Source organism: Lytechinus variegatus, chromosome 8 (assembly GCF_018143015.1).
Source record: "Lytechinus variegatus isolate NC3 chromosome 8, Lvar_3.0, whole genome shotgun sequence".
In the NCBI taxonomy this organism is placed as follows: Eukaryota; Metazoa; Echinodermata; class Echinoidea; order Temnopleuroida; family Toxopneustidae; genus Lytechinus; species Lytechinus variegatus.
The window spans coordinates 24,530,233-24,550,630 of NC_054747.1; the positions used below are offsets into that span (position 1 = coordinate 24,530,233).

At 35.6% G+C, this 20,398-nt stretch overlaps 1 protein-coding gene across 5 annotated transcripts in view; it reads right to left on the bottom strand.

The window, feature by feature from the left end:
* The window catches only part of LOC121420213, an 84,541-nt gene that overhangs the window by 34,507 nt on the left and 29,636 nt on the right, over nt 1-20,398 (bottom strand). For 3 of the 5 annotated variants that reach the window (XM_041614772.1, XM_041614770.1, XM_041614771.1), the window contains 4 exons: nt 10,035-10,061; nt 7,345-7,444; nt 3,365-3,450; nt 1,140-1,224 (listed from right to left, as the gene is read on the bottom strand). In XM_041614772.1, coding sequence (XP_041470706.1) covers nt 1,140-1,224; nt 3,365-3,450; nt 7,345-7,444; nt 10,035-10,061 — 298 coding nt within the window. Of the gene's footprint in view, nt 1-1,139; nt 1,225-3,364; nt 3,451-7,344; nt 7,445-10,034; nt 10,062-12,542; nt 13,864-16,366; nt 18,985-20,398 lie in introns of those variants that run through there. The other 2 variants (XM_041614774.1, XM_041614773.1) reach the window with 2 other exon arrangements.

The following is a 20,398-nucleotide window of genomic DNA, read 5'->3' on the forward strand; positions in this document are numbered from 1 at the left end:
TAATTTAATACTGTATTGACAGCTTACGCTGTAAAACAGATGGCCATCATTAACATTAAAGCACAGAAAAGGTTATCAAATGCTGATCATAATTAGGAGTGGCCATTATATTTGATTATAGCTTGTCCCAATTAAAAAAGAAGCGGAACATCAAACAATATTTTTAAACATATTGCATGCATTCAGACTTATAGACAAAATTTACATTATGCATGTACATAATACAAGTACACAATCGAATAATTTGACAGGGAATGCCTTTATATGAAACCTTAAGAAATGCCTTATGAAACCTTTATGATACCTTATGAAATGCCTTATGAAACCTTATGAAATGCTTTATGAAACCTTATGATACCTTGTGAAATGCCTCATTAAACCTTAAGAAATGCTTTATGAAACCTTATGATACCTTGTGAAATGCCTCATATAACCTTATGAAATGCCTTATGAAACCTGATGAAATGCCTTGTGAAAGCTGGTGGTTTGAGGAACAAACTACTCGGTTTAAAATACAGGGTCTTGGGAATTATGATCTATTGGGCAAAGAGCAGGCTTAATTTCTGAAGTGAGCCCTCTAAGTTTATCTGTAGCTTTTGGTTGTATTTGATTATTGCTTTTGTGCTGTGCTACTGGTAAATTTACAGCCCATGAATACACAGCGGTGGTCACGTGATTAGGTCTTGTGCCCGTACTTTTCCTGATACGGCTTGCTATTTCCTTGGTGGCGAATGGGTACCTTTCGTAACGGGGGTCTTTAGAGCGGGGCTGAGTTGCTTTTGGGCAAAATTGAGCATTTAGAGAACGGAAATTGAGGTCTAAAAAGGGGGTTGTCAAGCAGCGCATTGCCATACCATGTAAACAGAGCTGCCAACCTAATTGTGAAAAAATCCTATTCTTTATTTCTTTTTACCCTATTTTCAGTCCAAAATCCTTTTACTCTATAAACTTTTGAAGAAAAAAAATGTACCAAAAATTATAATCATTTCAAGTTTCAAAATGCCTATTTCTAGTAAAGAAAATATTATTTAGTGTCACTTTCGGCTTGAAAATCCTAAAATAGGATAACATCCTACTAATTGGCAGCTCTATGAAATACTTAAGTGTCCCCCTCACATGGGACCTCTACATGTACAAACCTGTATTGATCCAAGCTCAACATGATCGTAGTGGAAATGTGCGCAGTCATTGAGTTTTGGAAAGAGAGTAGAGCCATCATGGTATCTGTAATGTAAAAGTCGAATCCAAAAGGTAAAAACAAAGAGGAAACAGCCTGAGAGACATAATGCAGAGTATAAATAATGATAAATATAACAATGAATGGTTTTCTTCAATTATGAGTCATACACTTAGACACATCTCCCATCTATGTACATGTGGCATATCAGTGCAGTGTCATGAACATTTATGAGTAAGCTATGATATTTTCATTGAAAAGAGAAATATTGAGAGTAAGAAGTTACAAAGAGATAAAACAAGATGTTGTGTACATGTTATTGTGTGTATTATGTACATGTATGCATGCATAAATGTATGTAAGGGTGTATGTACGTATGCATGTATGTTTGAATGTATATCACAGTGGAGGGCAAGAGGGAGGAGAGAGGGGGCAAATAGGGAAAGAGAAATAATAATAATAATTATAGCAGCCAAAATCACTTTTCCCAGGATGGCTCAAAGCACGTTACAGCATATTATTACCCCGGTCATTGGATTCATTTCAATCAAGCACGAAAAGTGCACAATTTTCACTCCCTGAGGGGCATTCCTTGCAGTAATCGCAGCCTCATTATGGCGCTGGCAAATTCAAGCATACAATATCTTTCACATCCTACCGGGTACCCATTAAGCAACCTGGGTCGAGAGTGGCAAAGTGAGGATTAACGCCTTGCCAAAGGACGCTAGACAGCAGTGGGATTTGAACACACGACCCTCTGTTTATAAGGCGAGAGTCGGAACCACTACACCACGGCTCTTCCACGAGAAATAGAGAGAGGGGTAAAGAGGTGGAGAGTGAGAAGGAGAGAGTGGGGAGAGGGAGGGGGAGGAGGGGGGGGGGCAGGACAGGGAGTACATGTAGTTGGATAAGAGAGGAAGGGCATGCAAGGAACTTGTCAACCAACCATTTCATGTCATTTAACTCTTTCAATGTTTCATCATTCACAAATTATCTTTCATAGTCAAAACATCAACATGTTTTGGAGAGGCTTTCATCGTGTTTTTATCTCGCACACTACACAGTGAGGCCATCATCCTGACTGCTTCGTCTGAGCCAAGTCAATAGAGAACATAATATTTTGGTTGATTTGAGCTTTACATGACCCACAGCACAGGAAGGGTGCCTCTGACATCATAAAAGCTGTGCTGACATGGCCATTCAACAATTAACATATCCAACAAAAAGAAAACAGACTGGAGATAGAACATTCACCGTTGCATCCTCAATGGAATGGAACAAGCTCCCTCTCGCAATAAGACAATCCCTGAAAATCCTTTAAGAAGTCCATTAAAACTCTCTTGTTCTAGGCAATTGCCTTCATTATAATAATATATCATTCTGATTTTTGTTTGTATAAATATGTTAATTGAAATTGTGAGCACTTTGGGCCAATTGGGAAAAGCGAGTTATAAATATTGACTATTATTATTATTATTATTAATTTCAAGTTAAGCTCACACAGTTTTATACTTGATCATTTTATACTTTTTCGTTTTTTTGGAACATTTATAAGAACCATCTATGGGGCAATGCGCATTTGTGGTCTTTGAATTTGGTATGTTTAATTACTAAAAATGCATTTACCTCTGTATTCAAGATCTTAGTTTGGCAATTCAGATGGCTCAAAGTTTTTTTGTTATGAATTTAGGCCTACAGAATGTGTTTGCTGGATAATACACCAAAAATCATATCCTAATTGACTCATTACTTCCTGGAACTGGGTTGTCACTTTAAAAAGTTATGGAAATGACAGAAATCAGACGTTAACATGTGTTGTCTCATTTCAAAACCATCATTTGTCTTTCAGGCTATGACATTATAGAATATCATATGACAGTTAACCCTGTAAACCCTAAACCAAATCACAAAAGGCAATCACTTTGTATTCAATGGGTTAAATGAGGGCACTTAATGTGGAATCCTTCTAGATGTTAGGGTGTCAATGGACTTCCACCCCCGAGAACAATTTAAATCTATAGCAATTTTCTATTATCAAGAACCTGAATGTAAAAATATCTGCATAGCACTATCTTGTTGTCAATGTGAATATCATTGAACATGGAGAAATAAAACAAATAAGGTTCTACTATAAACAAGCCCCTGGATTCTAAATGCTCTACTGTAAAGATTAGGACAGTGACTTACGATGTCATCTTTTTGATCCGTACGCTGGCTTGTCTTTTAAAGTTGTAGTCCACATTGTCTTCTAAGGCCAATGGCGTTAGTGGAACCTACACAAAATGAAAGATGGATAAAAAAATGCATTAAACCATTAATATACATGTATGCATCAGAAAGATTCAATTTTATCTTTGCTCCCCCCCCCCCCAACCTTATATATTTTTTTGTTCTTTTTCTCTACATAGTGCACAAATCTGCATCCACAAGTTTTCGCTGTAAATTGTTCAATAAACATTGATATGATTATGAATCGACTTATGGTGAAAGAAAGAAACTGCCAAACAAATAGTGAAGTTTTAGTCTTACCTTATTCTAATGTCAATGTATTTTTCTAACCTCAAACATCTTCACATCTTCTTCATCTTCCTCTTTTGTTGCATTCTTCTTCTCCTCCTCCTTTTTCACATTCTTTTCCTTCTTTTATTATTTAATTTCATCATCCTTCTTCTAGTCATTCTTAGACTCCTCCCTTTATCATCTTCTCCTCAATCTTCTCCATCTCCCCTTTCCCCTCTTTTCTTCCCATTCACATTCTTATTTGTCTATGTTATGTTTAATTCTCCAAGATAATGTGAAACTTTTGAAACAAGACTACAGGTATTATGAAAAAAAACATCACAATAAATTTGAATTCCATTCAAACTGGTAACTTGTATTTGGGACTTACATAAATGTGCATACAAATAAGGGGAATTCTGCTTTATACTATTCATGCAATTCATTATAATAATGAAATTTGAAATAAATGTATCCCTTTCAAACTGGTAACTTGTAATTGGGACTTAAGGGAAATTCTGCTTTATACTAGTAATGCAACTGAGACAGGATAATGATGAAATGAGAAATAAACGAATCCCATTCAAACTGGTAACTTGTAATTTGTGACTTTTATCAAGCAAGGGGACGAGGTCGCAAGACAGGAAACGTGTTAAATTGTGACAGCTCTTTCGGGCCAGCCGGCCTGTATCATCATGCGGGGTGAGGTACCCATGTTTATCCAATAAACACGCCTCTATTTATAGAGAGAGTGAGTAACTAGTATTATGTCTACCCGCGCACAGATTTAGACGCAGACTTTACGTCGTAATGCTTTGAATAGCAACAGGATTAGAAGGTACGTGTGTGATGAATATACTCACAATTTACTGAAACAATACGATTCAAGTCATGACTATGAATGTCACGTAATTTAAACCCAGACTATCTAATATACTTGGTGCACATTATGAGAATGAATTAGATTTTGATGTTTTCAATAAATATTGAAAATTACCCTCAATTCAAATAAGGCCACCCAATGAGAACTAAAAATTTTCCTCTGGGAATAGTCCTGTAGCCTTTATAGACATGCTCCATAACACATACATGTATTCCTTTTAAAATGGTGACCACAAAAGACAGAATGTACAGTTTAAAAAAACCCTGATTTTACAGAAGAAAAAAAAGATTTTGCACAAAGTAATAACAGAATCATTCTGTAAATTCATAAAACAGGAATTTTTCTACAATTTAACAGAACAGGTCTGTTTAAAAAGGAGAAAAGGGTGTTTTATTTAAGGATATTTGTAAAGTTCCATAGACCAAAATAAATTTCCTGTAATTTTACATGATATAATGTAAGATTACGCAATCTGGTATTAAGATTACAGGTGTTCTCGAGACTCTGCTGCAGGGATTCTTTTATTTTAAGGATAAATTTTCTAACAGTGTACTATTGGGTAGAAGACTGACCACTATGACAAGTTTGACTGTATAACAAGTACATTTACACATGTGGAATATGCATTTAAATGAAAAACAAATTTAATAGGTTTTCGTACCTTAAACTTCCTGATTTTACATGAAACTTTATGACAAAGTGGTACATGTACAATTGAGAGCAACAAATGAAAAACGGAAAGAAAAAATGCAAAAATGGAGAGAATAATATTCCTGGTATCGCATTGCAATTTTCTCCACATTTTTGAAAGACTGCTTTGCATAAAGTCCTTTGTATAGCATATTTTTACATAGGACTGTACATTACTTGGTTGAGAGCTGTTCTGTTAAAGACCAAAAATGCTATTCAAATTTGTAAAGCAAAATTATTCCCTGAAATGTCATTTTACTTCTTTGAATGTTTTGGCCTCTATCAGTTGAGTATAAAGCAACATATATTATGTGTGTATGTCAAATAGTTTAGAGCACTTGATTTCCTAGATAAACATGAACACATAATACTATTTGATTTTATCACAAAGGTTGAAGTTTATGTATCCTAAATGTTACTGGTCTTGTTGAGGTTTGATGAACACGTTCACTCATTGACTCAATCTACAAGCCCTGCTTTTTCAATACTTTTTATAAAAAATAGTAATATTGCAAGAAAGTTTGATGGTGTAGGGGGCTTGGTGAGATAGGCTTATATCCTTCTAAACCAGAAATTCCTCCTGATCTGTATAGGGATCATATAGTTGAACAGGTAGTCTATATATAGATATGATTTTAACATCCAATTTCTGAAGCCCAACTACATGTATCATAACAATTAATGCATTAGCATTGACCTACATTTTTACACTGAGATGTTGCAGCCCAGTTTCTGTACTCCAACTAGTTTAATATAATTTAAGTTGTGGAATATGATCACAAAAAGCTTGGAAATGGTATAAAAAAAAATTTGTCTTGGGGTATTTTGCATCAAACCTGTTATAAATCCAAGCTCCTTTATATCAATTCTTTGAAATGATTTTTTTTTAAATGTTATGTTTAATCGAAATAAAAATTCAAAAATTCTTTATATGAGGGGGAGGGGAGGGAGTCAACAGATGAACTTTTAAAGAATCCCTGCAATCCCTTCACCCCCCCCCCTTCCACTGCCAAGAGATATATTTGCATTAATAAACATGGCATTCTCTTAATTTCATTTCTTTCTTTTCTCTCTCTCTCTTTCACACACTCCCAATCTGTACTTTTTCATCAATATTTCTCTTTAGAATTTACTCCCCTTCACTTCTTTTATATTTTTCTTGTCTATTTCTCTCCTTTCTTTAAATCTAGCGTTACTTTCATTAACTCCCTTCCTTCACTTGCTTTTCATTTTTCTGCCCGTCTCTCTGAATCTATCTCTTTCTTCCTAAGTATCACTTTCTTTCTATCAATTTACCATGTAGCTGCCTTTAATACCTAGAAGATTCACACCACCGAGGCTTATTTCCACAACGTTCTATCCACCCCCCAAAGAGGAAAGACTCCCATCTATGAATCATATGGGGAAATCCATGGTTTAACTTGTTTTTCTCGCTTGCCTTGCATCCTAACTAGCTTTGTGCAGTACAAAATCATGTATCCACTATTTGCATGCTAAATATATCCCTGTTGACATGAGGTTTTGCATGATTTTGTCTGGTTTTATTATTCCACTGTCAAGAAATTAATGAAAACATTTTGATCCCATACAGGTGGCAGGTAGATCTTAGAATTTAGAGCATGAAGTGATATGATAATCCCATTTCCAGCCCAAAAAGTTATTTCTTGCTTCAAGAGTTTGAGAGAAGAGAGTGTGGAGATTGATGAGTATCGTTCAAGACGGCCCAACAAGTCCAGCTCTTGGCCAAATCAAGTAAAAAAACAAAAACCAATAAAAATAATACGCAACAATGATATAGCACTTAATAATATGTTTCTTAGCACTGCATACTAGATATTACCCCAGCTTTAGTACCGTGGCTACTCTTATTGGGTGCTCTAGAATTCAAGGAATTTCTTCCTATCAGGTATCAATTTGCTACACCTGGGTGGAGAGCAGCAAATGTAGATTCATGCCTTGCCAAAGGATGGGAGTGCTGTGGTGGGATTTGAACCCATGACATTGGAATATTGTGGCTATACATGTAAATGTATACATCTTGACTTCTTGAGCATGATACTTCTTTTTTAAGGGGGGGGGGGGGTAAAATAGTTACCTTGGTATAGAGTTGACTAGACCCACTTTCCGATCTGATAGAGCTAGAGAGTCTCTCCGTGGATGCATCTGTCTCGGAATACTTGCGGAGTCTTTTCCCCCTGATAGAAAAAAAATGACAAAGATCAATGGAACGAGAAACGGGAAGAGAATGAGAGAGGGCAGGAGATGGCATGAGTTATGTCATAACCATATCTTGTACACAAACACTTCATATTAATGTGCCCAAATACATAATTTTCAATATTAATTTCCACATATTTCTATTATTAGACAAAAAATTGTCACTATTAATTTCTTACAGCATTTTAGTTCATATGAGAAATTGGGACCCCAAACTATTAGATTCAATAAAAATATATTTCAACTAAACCTCACCAGAGAGTGTAAGCCGTTATAAGACAATCTCTCCTCTAAATATTGTCATGGAAGAAGAATACTGATCATTCTCATCAGATAAATGCAAATAACTGCTTTCCCACTTATTAACTTGACATTTTGAATACATACTGTCATACTTCAAAAAAAAAATTATGGACAAGGGCAGTCCAAGAATTCGCATGCGTTACGTATGGGACATTTCAGAGGCTTTAATGACCTGAAAAATAGTGTCAAATGACTTTGATTAGATTGAATACCCTCATGATGGTAGACATCTAGGAGAAGAATAATCATGCAAAAAATTGTGACATATGACCTTGATCTTGACCTTTTAGAGCGAAAAGATGCGCCGTTACGTATGGGACGCAGAGAAAGACTATTTTTAATACATTTTTTTCAAGTTGAGAATTCTCTTAAAGTATTTCACTTGACAACTTGAAACTTAGTGTGATAGAAGTCTCAATTATATTCATAGCAAATTTCACGTCATAAGCCAAATCCCTCTAATTACAGACTCTAATTAAACAAATTAATGACATGTTACGTATGGGACAGTTACGTATGGGACATTTTGTCCCCATAGAGAACGTACACAATTTTTTCCCATAATTCAAAAAATTGAAATAATTTAAAATATGGAAACAACAAAAGAGTTTCTTTCTTTTTAAATGTTCTACTGAGACATATTTGATATGACTGAAGGGGAAATTAGCCATTTCAACCTTTTTATTCCTTGTTTTTCATGGTTTTATGAATTTCTTATGTATTTCTATTGTTTTTATTTTTTCATATTTTTCCATGTTCACATTTTTTTGCTTCGATTGTATTCATTAATCAGTATTCGTAACAAATCAGTGTTTAAAAACTAAAGAAAAGGTAAATAATCACTTTTTAGAGCACTCTTGAAATTTGTTTTTCTCCATTCACTTTGTACACAAATCTCCCCATTGACATTGTGTGTAAATGTCCCATACGTAACATGTTGTCCCATACGTAACAATTTTTTAATTAACTTTTAATTAAAAAGTAAACTCCATTTTTGAAACTTTTTGTGGTATAACATTTTCATACTTAATAAATTAGAACTTCCCTGAGATGCAACAATACAAGTATTGTATTATGAGAAATAACTTAAAAAAACATCCTCAAAATGTTACGTATGAGACATTCCATCCTTGGACAAGACCTAATTTGCATAATTAATTAGATGACACCACTTTTTTCTGCCAAAAGTAATAAGATGTTAGGGGGTCCATGTCCCACCTATGACTAAATCTCAGAAGTTTTGTTTTCATTTTCTATGAGTTTTTATAATTGTCCCATACGTAACGCCCATTTTACTGATTATGCAAATTAGGTGCCCCAAATTAGCATAAATATGCTTATCATCAAATTTTTCTTAATGAAATTTTAAGATTCAACATTTGGGCTTTCTTACCCCACCAAAGATAACTTCTTGAATTAAAGATGAAATTTTGCCTTCCAGGGTGACCTTTTCTTGGACTTGCCCACAATTCAATGCAAAACATGACAAATACATACATTTCTGCTTAAAATTAAGATGATGTAGTTGCACATTGCATTGTATTTAATTCCCATGTACACTTGTACATGTAAATCAAAATATGCTTACACATTTTTTGGTTTGTAAATATGATGAGTCTTCTTACTTATATTTTCTCACAATACAAATACTGAATTGAATTTAACTGAAATTGAATACATGAACCACCATGGGCTACTCTTGAAAGCGAAACTAAAAATACAAATATCTGTCACGTGTGAAAGCTTTAGGAGCTAACCAATGTCTATTCATTTGACCATGACCTTAGGAGATATCAGCCCATGAAACAGCTGGATATGGTTTGATATCTGATACAAGTTCTGCCAGCTCTTAGCAAAGCAGATTCACCGATTTTCACACGTAATTTACTTGGAGAGAAACTTCAGTGGTGGGAAAGATGAGAACAACAATTGTGAGCAGCCAAGCCATTTCAATATTAAGATCATTTACATACAAAATGTCCACTTCAAATCATTACTTCTCAGAAGCCATTATCACCCAAAACAATTAAAATATTTGAGTTGAACTTTTGTGTATACTCTTGAAAGACTCAGTCAATTTCTTATCATTTTTAGTGATTGCCAAATTACATGTATTAACAGGACAGGCATTGGTTATTGCCAAATCATCACCAATTCCCCTCTTACTTTACTCATTTAAAAAACAAGTTTTATGTCAGGGTGAGCTCTCCCTTTAATCTTTATATATTTCCAGACATTCATGTATCACAATAATCTTATAATTACCTCAATGCTGCAAGTGATGCCACAGAACTGGATAAAAGAGAAGAAAAGAAGAAAATAAAAGGGTGATAAGTGCTTCATCCATACAAGGGGTACTTGGTTGTGTGAGTGAGTGAGTGTGTGTATGTGGGTGTGTGTGTAACAGATGGACAAGAGGACATTTTGTGTTAAAAGAAACATTTTTTTCACACACAAAGAAATATTTTTAATAAATGAAAGGTAGAAAATCATAATATGACAAATGAACAGAACCTCCATGCTATATGCACCATTGTGGCAGGGGTTACAAAGAACAAATTGGAGCTCCCAAAAGAAATAATAATATCCCATACATCTTTACTGCAGTTATTGAGATAGGCCTATACATATCTCCAGCCTGGACCATTCCTTTAAAAGGCCAACATTCAAGAAAGGTGACCTAAAATTAAACTTGTCAGGTGGGCTCCATGACAATTCAAAACAGTTGATATCAAGTATGGCAACCAGCCTTGAACGGAACCAGTAAAGAGCTTGAGAAGTTTCAAAATGGGAAATTTGAATCGCCAAGACTGCATGATAAATATAGAATATTGCTTACCCCTAATACAGTAAACAATATTTATCCATAATCCCTTTAGTCTCTTAAAGGCATTGCCAAAATGCCCCTTTAGCATTTTATCACTATTTGGCATAACAAGTAAAGATTTCTCCAGAATTATAAATCAGAGTTATTTTTGAAACATGACAGAAAATTATAATCAGTGGAACATTGCTTCTTGCATTAAAAGATCAGGAATGATGCACAAACACACAGTGTAGAGAAGATTTTTATATAGGCCTAGACAGTAGCAAGCAGACATTTTAATACAAAATTGACTTTCAATTCATATTTTATCTTAAAATAGTACTTGCAGTAGATTTAAGCAATATTTGTGGAAATATACATTAAAAATTCCAAAGAAATATTCTCCCTGTTTTGCAGAAAAAAACACTCCCTTCTCTTGAGGGCAGTTTTCACAGGCTACACCTCATCACGAGTTCTGGCTCCGCCCTGCAGAGGAGGGTCTGGCTATGCCCTTGTATTGCCCCTAGCAGCTGTGTAGAAACCTGCCCCGATAGGGGATTCGTCTTGGCTCCATGGTACATGCAATACAGGGTCTGTATAAAGCTATTGATTGATTCATTCAATGTTATGAAGGAAGCCTTAATACACGGTGATGATGAAAACAGGCATTTGGAAATTCCTTCCCTACATGACTGTGTGCATGTGTAGGTATGTGTACAATTGTATGATTTAAAAATCTGAAGAGAGAGAAGGGGAATCATCAATCCAAAGTATTTATGTATTTGGTATCAGTACAAATTCCTACAGGTAAACTGTAAGCCAACATCCACCAAACATTATTATATTCACTGTCATATAAATTTGGAAGGAGTTAGGGGCATTTGATCCCCAAAAGGTTCCATGACCAAGAAATAAATAGAAGAAAGAAAGGGATAAGATAGGAAAAATAGTGAAATTGCATCATTTTATAAATATTATGTTGTATTCTATCATCAAACATAGTACAAAAAGTGCATGTCTTAGCACCCTCACAACTCTTTTTTTTTAAATATTACCTTTAGCCAATATGCCATTTTGGCTCCCTATTTTGTTGTTTAGCTCACAACACCACCAATCATAAATATTGTCTATTGTTATCCCCTTTACAAAAGCTACATAGAGCCTACACTCTATTTTACAGTAAAAAAACATAATTGTACATGTAAAAGGGGAAAAAAGGCAACAAAACAAGGAGAAAAAAGTGACATCTACCTGGACAGAATTGCAGCATATGCATTGTGCCTTGCCAGATTTCACATTAAAGGTGAATTTATTGGCCTGATTTTTGTTATCATATGCCAACATTAATATCCAAACAGACAGCCACATCAGACATCATCAAAATGTTAATGTCAAGTTCATGTACTTTGCCAACGCCGATGATGTGGCAGATGCCACTGTGCTACATGTAGCTGACTCTGCCTAGGAACATGGACAGGATGCAAAGCTGTGGTATGTTTTCAGCATCAACAACAAAATCAGTTATCACATCACCTAACAAAATACAAGAAAACAAACACCTTTCCAACCTAGCTCACTATAATGATCTCATCAGTAGCTGGATTTGTATATAATTATGTACATGTAGGCCTATGCTTTTTTCCAGAGGAAAGAAAGCATCCACTTAAGCTCAAGATGTGTCACTTCATAATACCCGTGCTAAGTCCATTCAAGAAAATATCACCTGAGTCGGGTGCAGCAAAAAGCAGATGAATTTCTTGCTACAAAGGAAAATATGTCATGAATCAAATAGGCGGAAGACATCCATCAAGCCATTCTTCTTGCTATTTCAGTTTCTTGGCCATTATAGCAAAATAAGCTTCATTTGTAATCCTTTTAAAGCTTATTGATCTATTTGAAGTGTATTCTGATGAAGGATTAGTAATTAAATCAATTAATGAAATTGTGAGTTAGTAACTACAACTTACCCGATATATCTCTGTGAATAGTAGTATCTCCTTTTAACGATTGCTCGCTTCTGAACAAATTTTGTAGTAGGTGCCATGTTAATCGCAGATCAGCATCAATAGACAAGGAACACTGATACAGTCATTAAGTCACCAATTGAACATAAGACTTTTTTAATAGAATCCTACCAAGTGGGTTGGTTCTGATCTTGGGGAGCAGAAAAAGAGTTCTTCCATCGAAAAAAAATCTTTACAGTAACATTCACACTTTAGCCCTATACAAGCTCAAGTTATTGAAGTTAATGATCCACAAACTGATATCATTGATTGGTAAATGTACACATCATTGCAGATGCAATAGGACTTAACCCATCAAAGGATACTATTCATGTTATCAAGAACGTTTGGTCTAAGATCTACTTTACAGTGAAGAACAAATTAGTCTTGATAATGGTCCAGGACATTAGGCAGTGTAAACAGACCCTATCCCTGGCAATCATTCACATATAGATGCCCAGGTCAATATTTGAACATTTCAATGTCTGCTCATCATGTTCCAGCAGACTCTTTTTGTAAGTGCATATTTTTTCAGGTGTAAAACCTCTTTGTCTTTAATAGCAAATTCACAAGTCACAATCAATTCATTGACTCCCAATTAATGTTCAGTATCGGAACAACATCATCATCAACAATGCTCTTTGGTATTGGAATCAAACCTTGCTTGGTGTAATCATGAACTAAACAGATCTTGTGTTTCAATAATAATTTGACAATAAATAAGTTTTCAAAGTCGTGATATTGGTTGAAGAACTGGAAACAGCAATGACATCGAGGTATCACAAATACCTTGACCAAAGCATTCTCCTGAAGCTCTCCTTGAAATATTTAAGTCAAAAGTAACTCCATGTATTAATTTCCAGGGGAAACCAATCTTGAAAACTCCTCAACGCAATATCTTGATTGAATAAGAATTCATTTGGCATTGAAAGTCTGTATGTAGTCCATTCTTAGCCTCTCAACACTTGGCTGGAAATCCAAGAAGTCCATAAATAGTGTGATATTCACCTTGATTGATCAGTATCCAGTGGAAAGCAACATGAATGCCATGACTTTCCTTGGCTCGCGTGCAAGAAAAGGGGTTCCCAGAAAATGTGTTATAAAAGAAGAGAGTGAAAACTAAGAAATGTGAAATAATTGTCTCTGTCCATCATAATCTCATTGTTCTTCGGTATTACAGACATTTGCATATATGTTTGAAAATATGTTATTGACGCCTCTTAGGCAATTCTAAGGGTTCACTTTTGCTAATAATACTAGGCTAAGAAGGAAACAGTTTGCACAAGACATCAAAAAATAACAGCAACGAATAGAAAGCAGAGTATTTTTTTAACACTTCACATCTTTTGGTAGTTTTTTTTTGTAATTTTGTCCATCCTTGGTTGGGTCAATATCTCAGCAGTAGTATCCCTGAATAATAGAAAGTAGAACACTAATATTGAAGATGTTCAAATATTAAAATGCGCAATCGATAGAGACAAACTGAAGGCAACAAATAATACAAATGCAGATCAGGATGTTAGACAAGAAGAAATATTCCAGACAGAGCTTTAAAGTTCAAAACATAGAGAATCACTGATTACTCCCAGAAATGGCAACAGCATTTCAGAAACAATCTCAGCTAATGCAATACCTATGCTGAACAATAAGATGTCTTCACCAAGGCAAATGAGCGAAGACCGCTGCTTCTTCGTACCCTGATCTTAAAAGATGCACATTCCATGCCTACAAGGCGTGAAGGATTAGTGAGTCTCCCACACAAAACAGGCAATTTCTCAAGGAACAACTACCCATAATTCCCCCAAAGAGCTGAAAAAATCTTCACAATCTCCCAACTGCCTTCTTTGTATCCCTGATCTGACTTAAGAGGCGTATCAAATATTTAATCCAACTCTCTATTTTTCGGTATTTCTTCTCGGTTTTCTAGGACTTTGCTAGGAAGCTCATATGTCACGTGGGAGTGCAATCACTGACAGACATAAAGCCAGGATGGGGGTTTTAGGGAGGGGGAGATTCACTGCCAATGGGGGCAAACTCCGCGCCCGCTATCTGTCTCCTACAGATTAGCGATGCTGTAATGAAATACAGGAGATATTTGCCATCAAGTCCCAATTCCTTAATTCGTTCCTGGCACGAATTTGTAAAGCGATCATTTAGATTGGATCTATTAAAGCTTTACGACTGAGGATATTGTTAACAACTCGTTCATGCTGCAACCATTGGCACAGCATGCTAAGATTCAGGGGCCACTTCCTTTAATGCTATTAATTTCTTTTCCTATATCTTTTTTTTATATTAATTCTGTTTCCATTTCTAACAGAATTAACATACATGTACATGATACATGTACACCTGAAGTAGTGTAGTGTATTTCATCATTTCACATGCAACTATAAAATTGTTCCAAATAAAGAAAAAGCATACAAAGAGAAAAAAAAGATTAGCATCTTGCTATAGCATTAGCTCCAATTACCGAATGTTTTGTTCATATGTGAGGTACTATTCCCTGTACATGTAATTGCACCTGACAGTGATATTTGGTAATAATTTCAATTCCACTTTATAATTCAATTATAAAAATTTCATTAACTTTCACTGCACAAGAGCGTAAGCCTTTGTAAAACAGAATTATGCATTGGTTGGTTCTGTCAACACATGGAACTAGGTCCATGGTCAACATTACCTCCAAACAGGTTTTGATCGAACTCAATTACTGTATGTTCAAACGAAGCAGAATGTTCTTAAATAAAACAAAATCACATTATGAGACATATCATATAAAGATGAAGAAATATTAAGATTTTTTTATTTATGTTCTTTATTCCATTTTGTGTTCAAATCAGTGAGCTAATGCTAATGCTAATGAATCAACTAAATTTTTGCATTTATATTTTCAAACCAATGGTGTTCAGTAGGCCAAATGTCAAAAGACAAGGAAGTTCGATTTCTTCTTCTTAGGGTGGTGAAACATGTACACATACATCAAAAGTGGACTGTAGCCAGCGTCATCAGACGCAACTCGACTTATGTGCTTGCTCGGGCTGAGTGCTGAGTCCATCTCTGGAATTGGTGTGAAGCCAGCATCACACCGGCTTCAGTCCCGCAAGTGGATTCACGCTGGCTTGACCACGGAATTTGAAATAACAATCATAAGTTATATTGCTAACGAACCCCATTAAGAACAATAAAAATGTTTTTATAAAAAGTCAAGTGACTGGTGTCACGTGAATAGGTGATGTGAAGCCGGCTTATGTATAGACAACTGTACAAGCCTCAGACCGTATGTTACAAATACAAGAGAATAATGATCTCGAGGATTCAATTTTGCAAGGGTGAAGGTGGCTTCAAAGCCAGTGTCGGGGCCACCTTCAAACAAGATGTGTATCACGGGTCTTAATTAAAATACCCTCAGCAGGGTGCTACATAACTTTTTAGAAGCACTTGCCCAGTTGGGCAAATAAATTATTAAATAGTTTGAATATACTTGCCCAAAAATCTATTTCACTTGCCCGAAAAAAAAATCATTGAAAAAAAAGTTTTACTTCTTCAAACAAAAGTTATGCGGCTTTATATAACCATTGACCTTTTTCTCTCTTTTGACCTGAACTGATCTATTTTGTTAGTGTATTTCATGATTTTATCTTGCTTGCCATGACCAAAATTAGTGTCAGTATATTATATCGACCCTAATTTTGGTCATTCTACTGTGAGAATTTTGCTTGCCCAAATCAGGCAAGTGCTTATGAAGCACCCTGCCTCAATATAAAAAACTTTGCACGAGTACTCACCCTGGAGCACTCCATGACATACACCTCTGTCTCTCCATCTCACCAATCTTTTTCAACATTGATCGTTGAGCCATCTTTGTATCCTTTTTAAGTCTTTGATAGTCAAAACATGTTAATAAAAGTCTCCAATTCCAACAGAAAGCTGCCTTCAACAACCCTGCATATTCCTCAAGACATGTACATAGCTGCTTTCAGCACTTGAAGAGTGTGTATATATTCCAGAATAATATCCAGTACTTAACTCGCTTCAATTTTAGTATTTATCTAATTCAAGCGTTTCAAGTTTCACATATGAGAAGGCTTCATCATCTCATAGATTAAAAGTTTGTATGTATATAGGTTCTCCAAGACAATTTCTATTATGATCCGCACCACTTTATCCACTGTCAATATATGACTGACAGCCTCACTTAACTCTATCAAAGTGGCCAGTAAAGTCGATATCAGTGTTCCATGAAAGAACGAGCATAATGCACTCCACACCCTATTCCTTGCACATGAATCACAATGATCTCGCTTGGATCCAAAAACTTAAATGGCAATGGTGATGCCGAGATGGTCAAATGATGTCTCAGATCAAATTTTATTATTGTTCATACAGACCCAATCTCTTACACATTAACCCATTCACTCACGAGACTACAAATCCCAATAGACATCCAACAGGACACACCCTTTTGCAGTACGCAACGGATTGAATGAAGTCACCAGACGTCAAAAATGGAAGACAAGCGACACTGACATCCTTGAACCCTGATACTCAGTTCCTACATCTGATAAAGAGTGAGAACTTTGATCTTGACTTCCTTCGATATGTTTCCAAAATAGACCGAAAGTGTCTGCTGCTTTAAACCCGCTATTCAGCATTTACACTGTAGCATCATGTAGAGATGATGAAATTCATGGATTCTTGGAATCTTGAATTGGTTTTAGCTAACCAATCCAGTAGGGACGTCAAATAGTCTAATATCCACGATGAGTCCAGGAGTAATTAAGATTGCATTTTACGCTGTGATGCAATAATTGTATTCATAGGTTGTCACTTCAATTACCAATTCTGTGGGGTCCTCATAAGGTATTATTCTCATAACCTTACATGAACATGACATGTAGCCCATAGTGGAAATGAATTCGTGCCAATGTAGGAAATGGTCAACACTTTTTTCTTGGTAATTGTTGAAAAACAAAAAAAATAACCTTTCTCCAAATATAGATCTTACAGTAGTCTCAATTTGAATGCTCCTGCTGAGTCAAAAGCAATCATGGAAAAAAGAAGACTCGGACAACAAGAACACTTTCCTTTGGAAGACTTCATAATGTAGCTCAAATAATTCTCGAAAAAGGCTTTCCTAAATCATTCCAAATTATCTACACCAAGACTATACCGTTTTCATACCAGACAATATTTAATCTCCTGTCCACTCAAGCATCCTTGCTGAATAGTTCATGGTAGTGTCAATAACAGTCTCTTAATACTTGCTCGGTAGCAATATATAAAGTAAACATCTGCTTGACATTTTAATGTGGCCAAGTTTGTTGTTGAAGAATTGACATAGATCTATGTTTATCCCAATTCCAGACAATATTGCTTTGACTGGTTGATGCATACATGTAGTTTAAAACACAATGATTCCTGAATTACTAGGCTACATGTACATAGAAAACCTACATTCTTCCCCTGCAGCTTCCATGCGAATGCTCTCAATTGCCTATTGGTATCAATACCAAAACTAAGTCATCAATTACCATGTCAATATTTGCGCGATATACTACCTCATCAATAACAGTTTCAATGTTAATTGCCATCATCTCTGAACAAGCATCCTTTGTTGTGTGTACAAAGCACATTATGTCTACACCTGGTGATTAATATCTTAATCCTTTGGCTAATTACTTTAATGACCTGAGCATTTGCAAGCATGTTTTATTCAATGCCAACGAAGGATATCCACAGGTCCAAGCAGTTGATCTGATGACATGCTCATGGAAGATAGTCCTTGAATGCGCAGCAAATGTATTGTACAGGATACTTAATTAACCAGTGGTAGTTCTAAAGCCTATCAGCTGACCACGATAAAAGCCACTGATGTCGAAAGCATCAGAATCCGATGTTCCATTGCAAACAGTGTAATTAAATGCATCCTCAAAATTAAGGATAATTACTCGAACACTTCTCCGGGTCTGCAACGAATCCAAATACTGAAGACGAGTTCTGAAGTTGGGAATAAAATAGGAGAGCTGTGTGTTTTAAAGTCAAATCTTGACAATGCAACTCTTCCAGGAAACAGTCAAGCTCTTATGAACATTGAAGCTAAATCATACTGCAGCCTAGGAAAAACGGCAGGGCTGAAATAACCAAAGATCATGTGCACTGGAGATATCCACTCTCTGAGAAAAAGCATGAGCGACAAGGACGATGCTTGATGTCAACCAAAGACTAGATTCCGGACGTGATCCAGAGTTTAGTGAAACCATTCTAAACTTATCAAGGCTTCATTGACTCAAACCACTCCTGATGAAAGGAAGTCTTTCAAACCCATCTAAGGTTTCTCTCGAGTCTCCTACAGTTTCGCTGACCAAGAAAGAGATCTACAAATCTGGATGAAAAATATTCAGGATATGTCTTCATGTGCAAGGGAGTTCAAGAACGATGTCAAACTTAAAGGGGAATCCAGCCTTGGTCATAAAATGTAGTGTTGGAAAGGAGAAAAATAGATAAAACAGAATGGTGAAAGTTTGAAAGAAATCGGACCAGCAATAAGAAAGTTATGGCTGCTTTAAAATTGAAATCCCTATGATTATGTAGATTTCAAATTGGCAACTGGGTAAGTAAATTATGACAAGAGGCAAGGACAACTTTCCCATAGGCCATGTACTTAATTATCAGGGATTTGTGGTTTTCTCCTAATTGCCCATTCCCCTGGGGCAGTAATCTAAATATAACCCTGGTAGTATATTGTTTTATGTCCTCATGAAAGAAAAATAAAATTTGAAGTAAAACATTTGAAAAAATGACATATTAGCCATTTTATGTATTGGAGTACATGGAAGAGTAGTCCTTGCCTTACATCACTGTGACATCACATGTGTGGCCAATTTGCAGTCTCCATGGATCTAGGGATTACCAATATTCACAACTTTAAAAAAATCATAACTTTCTTATTATTTGTCAGATAGTGTTCAAACTTTCACCTATCAACTTGTCTGATTTTTCTCATTCCCCTAAGAACAAGTTTTTATTTGGGTTGGATTCCCCTTTAACTTGATTTATACACCGCCTGCCGGATATCCCTGCCACAAAAATTTCCTCGGCTTGAAACTAAGTCCTAGGAAACGGCATCAAAATACAAACATGTTTGTAGATGAATGAAGGCTGCTTGGCTTGAGAAGGAAGGTCCTTTTCTTTAGAAATCACTTTCAGAACTTGATAAAGTGCACTGTTTTTAGACTGAAATCCAATATTGATTTTATTTTGATTTTTTGATGTTGCATTCATCCACTATAATCACATTCCATTATGCAAATTTACAGTTTAAAAAATCAATTTTTGAAATATTAGAATTGAAGTGACAAGTCCAATGCCACACAAAGCATAAAAAAACTCTTTTTTAAGGTTTAAGACCAATCCAAGCAATTTTGTACACGTTGTGAAACCACGGTTTAAAAGTCTTCTTTATAATGTATATTCACTTTTGAAAGTATTCACTTTTGAAAGTACAAACTTTTGAATGGTACATGTACAGCCACCATCAATCAAGACTTTGTAGTTGTACATTATAACCCACTTGAAAACAAATCACTGTTATTGATCAATTAATGCTCCAAACCAAAGTCATCAATTCGAAAAACAGTATCTCTTCCTACGGATGGCATGTCTTTGGATACATTCAGCATTAAACAACCGACAATACCCAAGTGACACAATCCACGTTTCCTGGTACTTTAAACGGTCAACAATGCACAAACATGGCTTGTTCTACAAATTGAATAATCTCTGATATCCACAAATACATGCTATGAGGTGGGCTCACT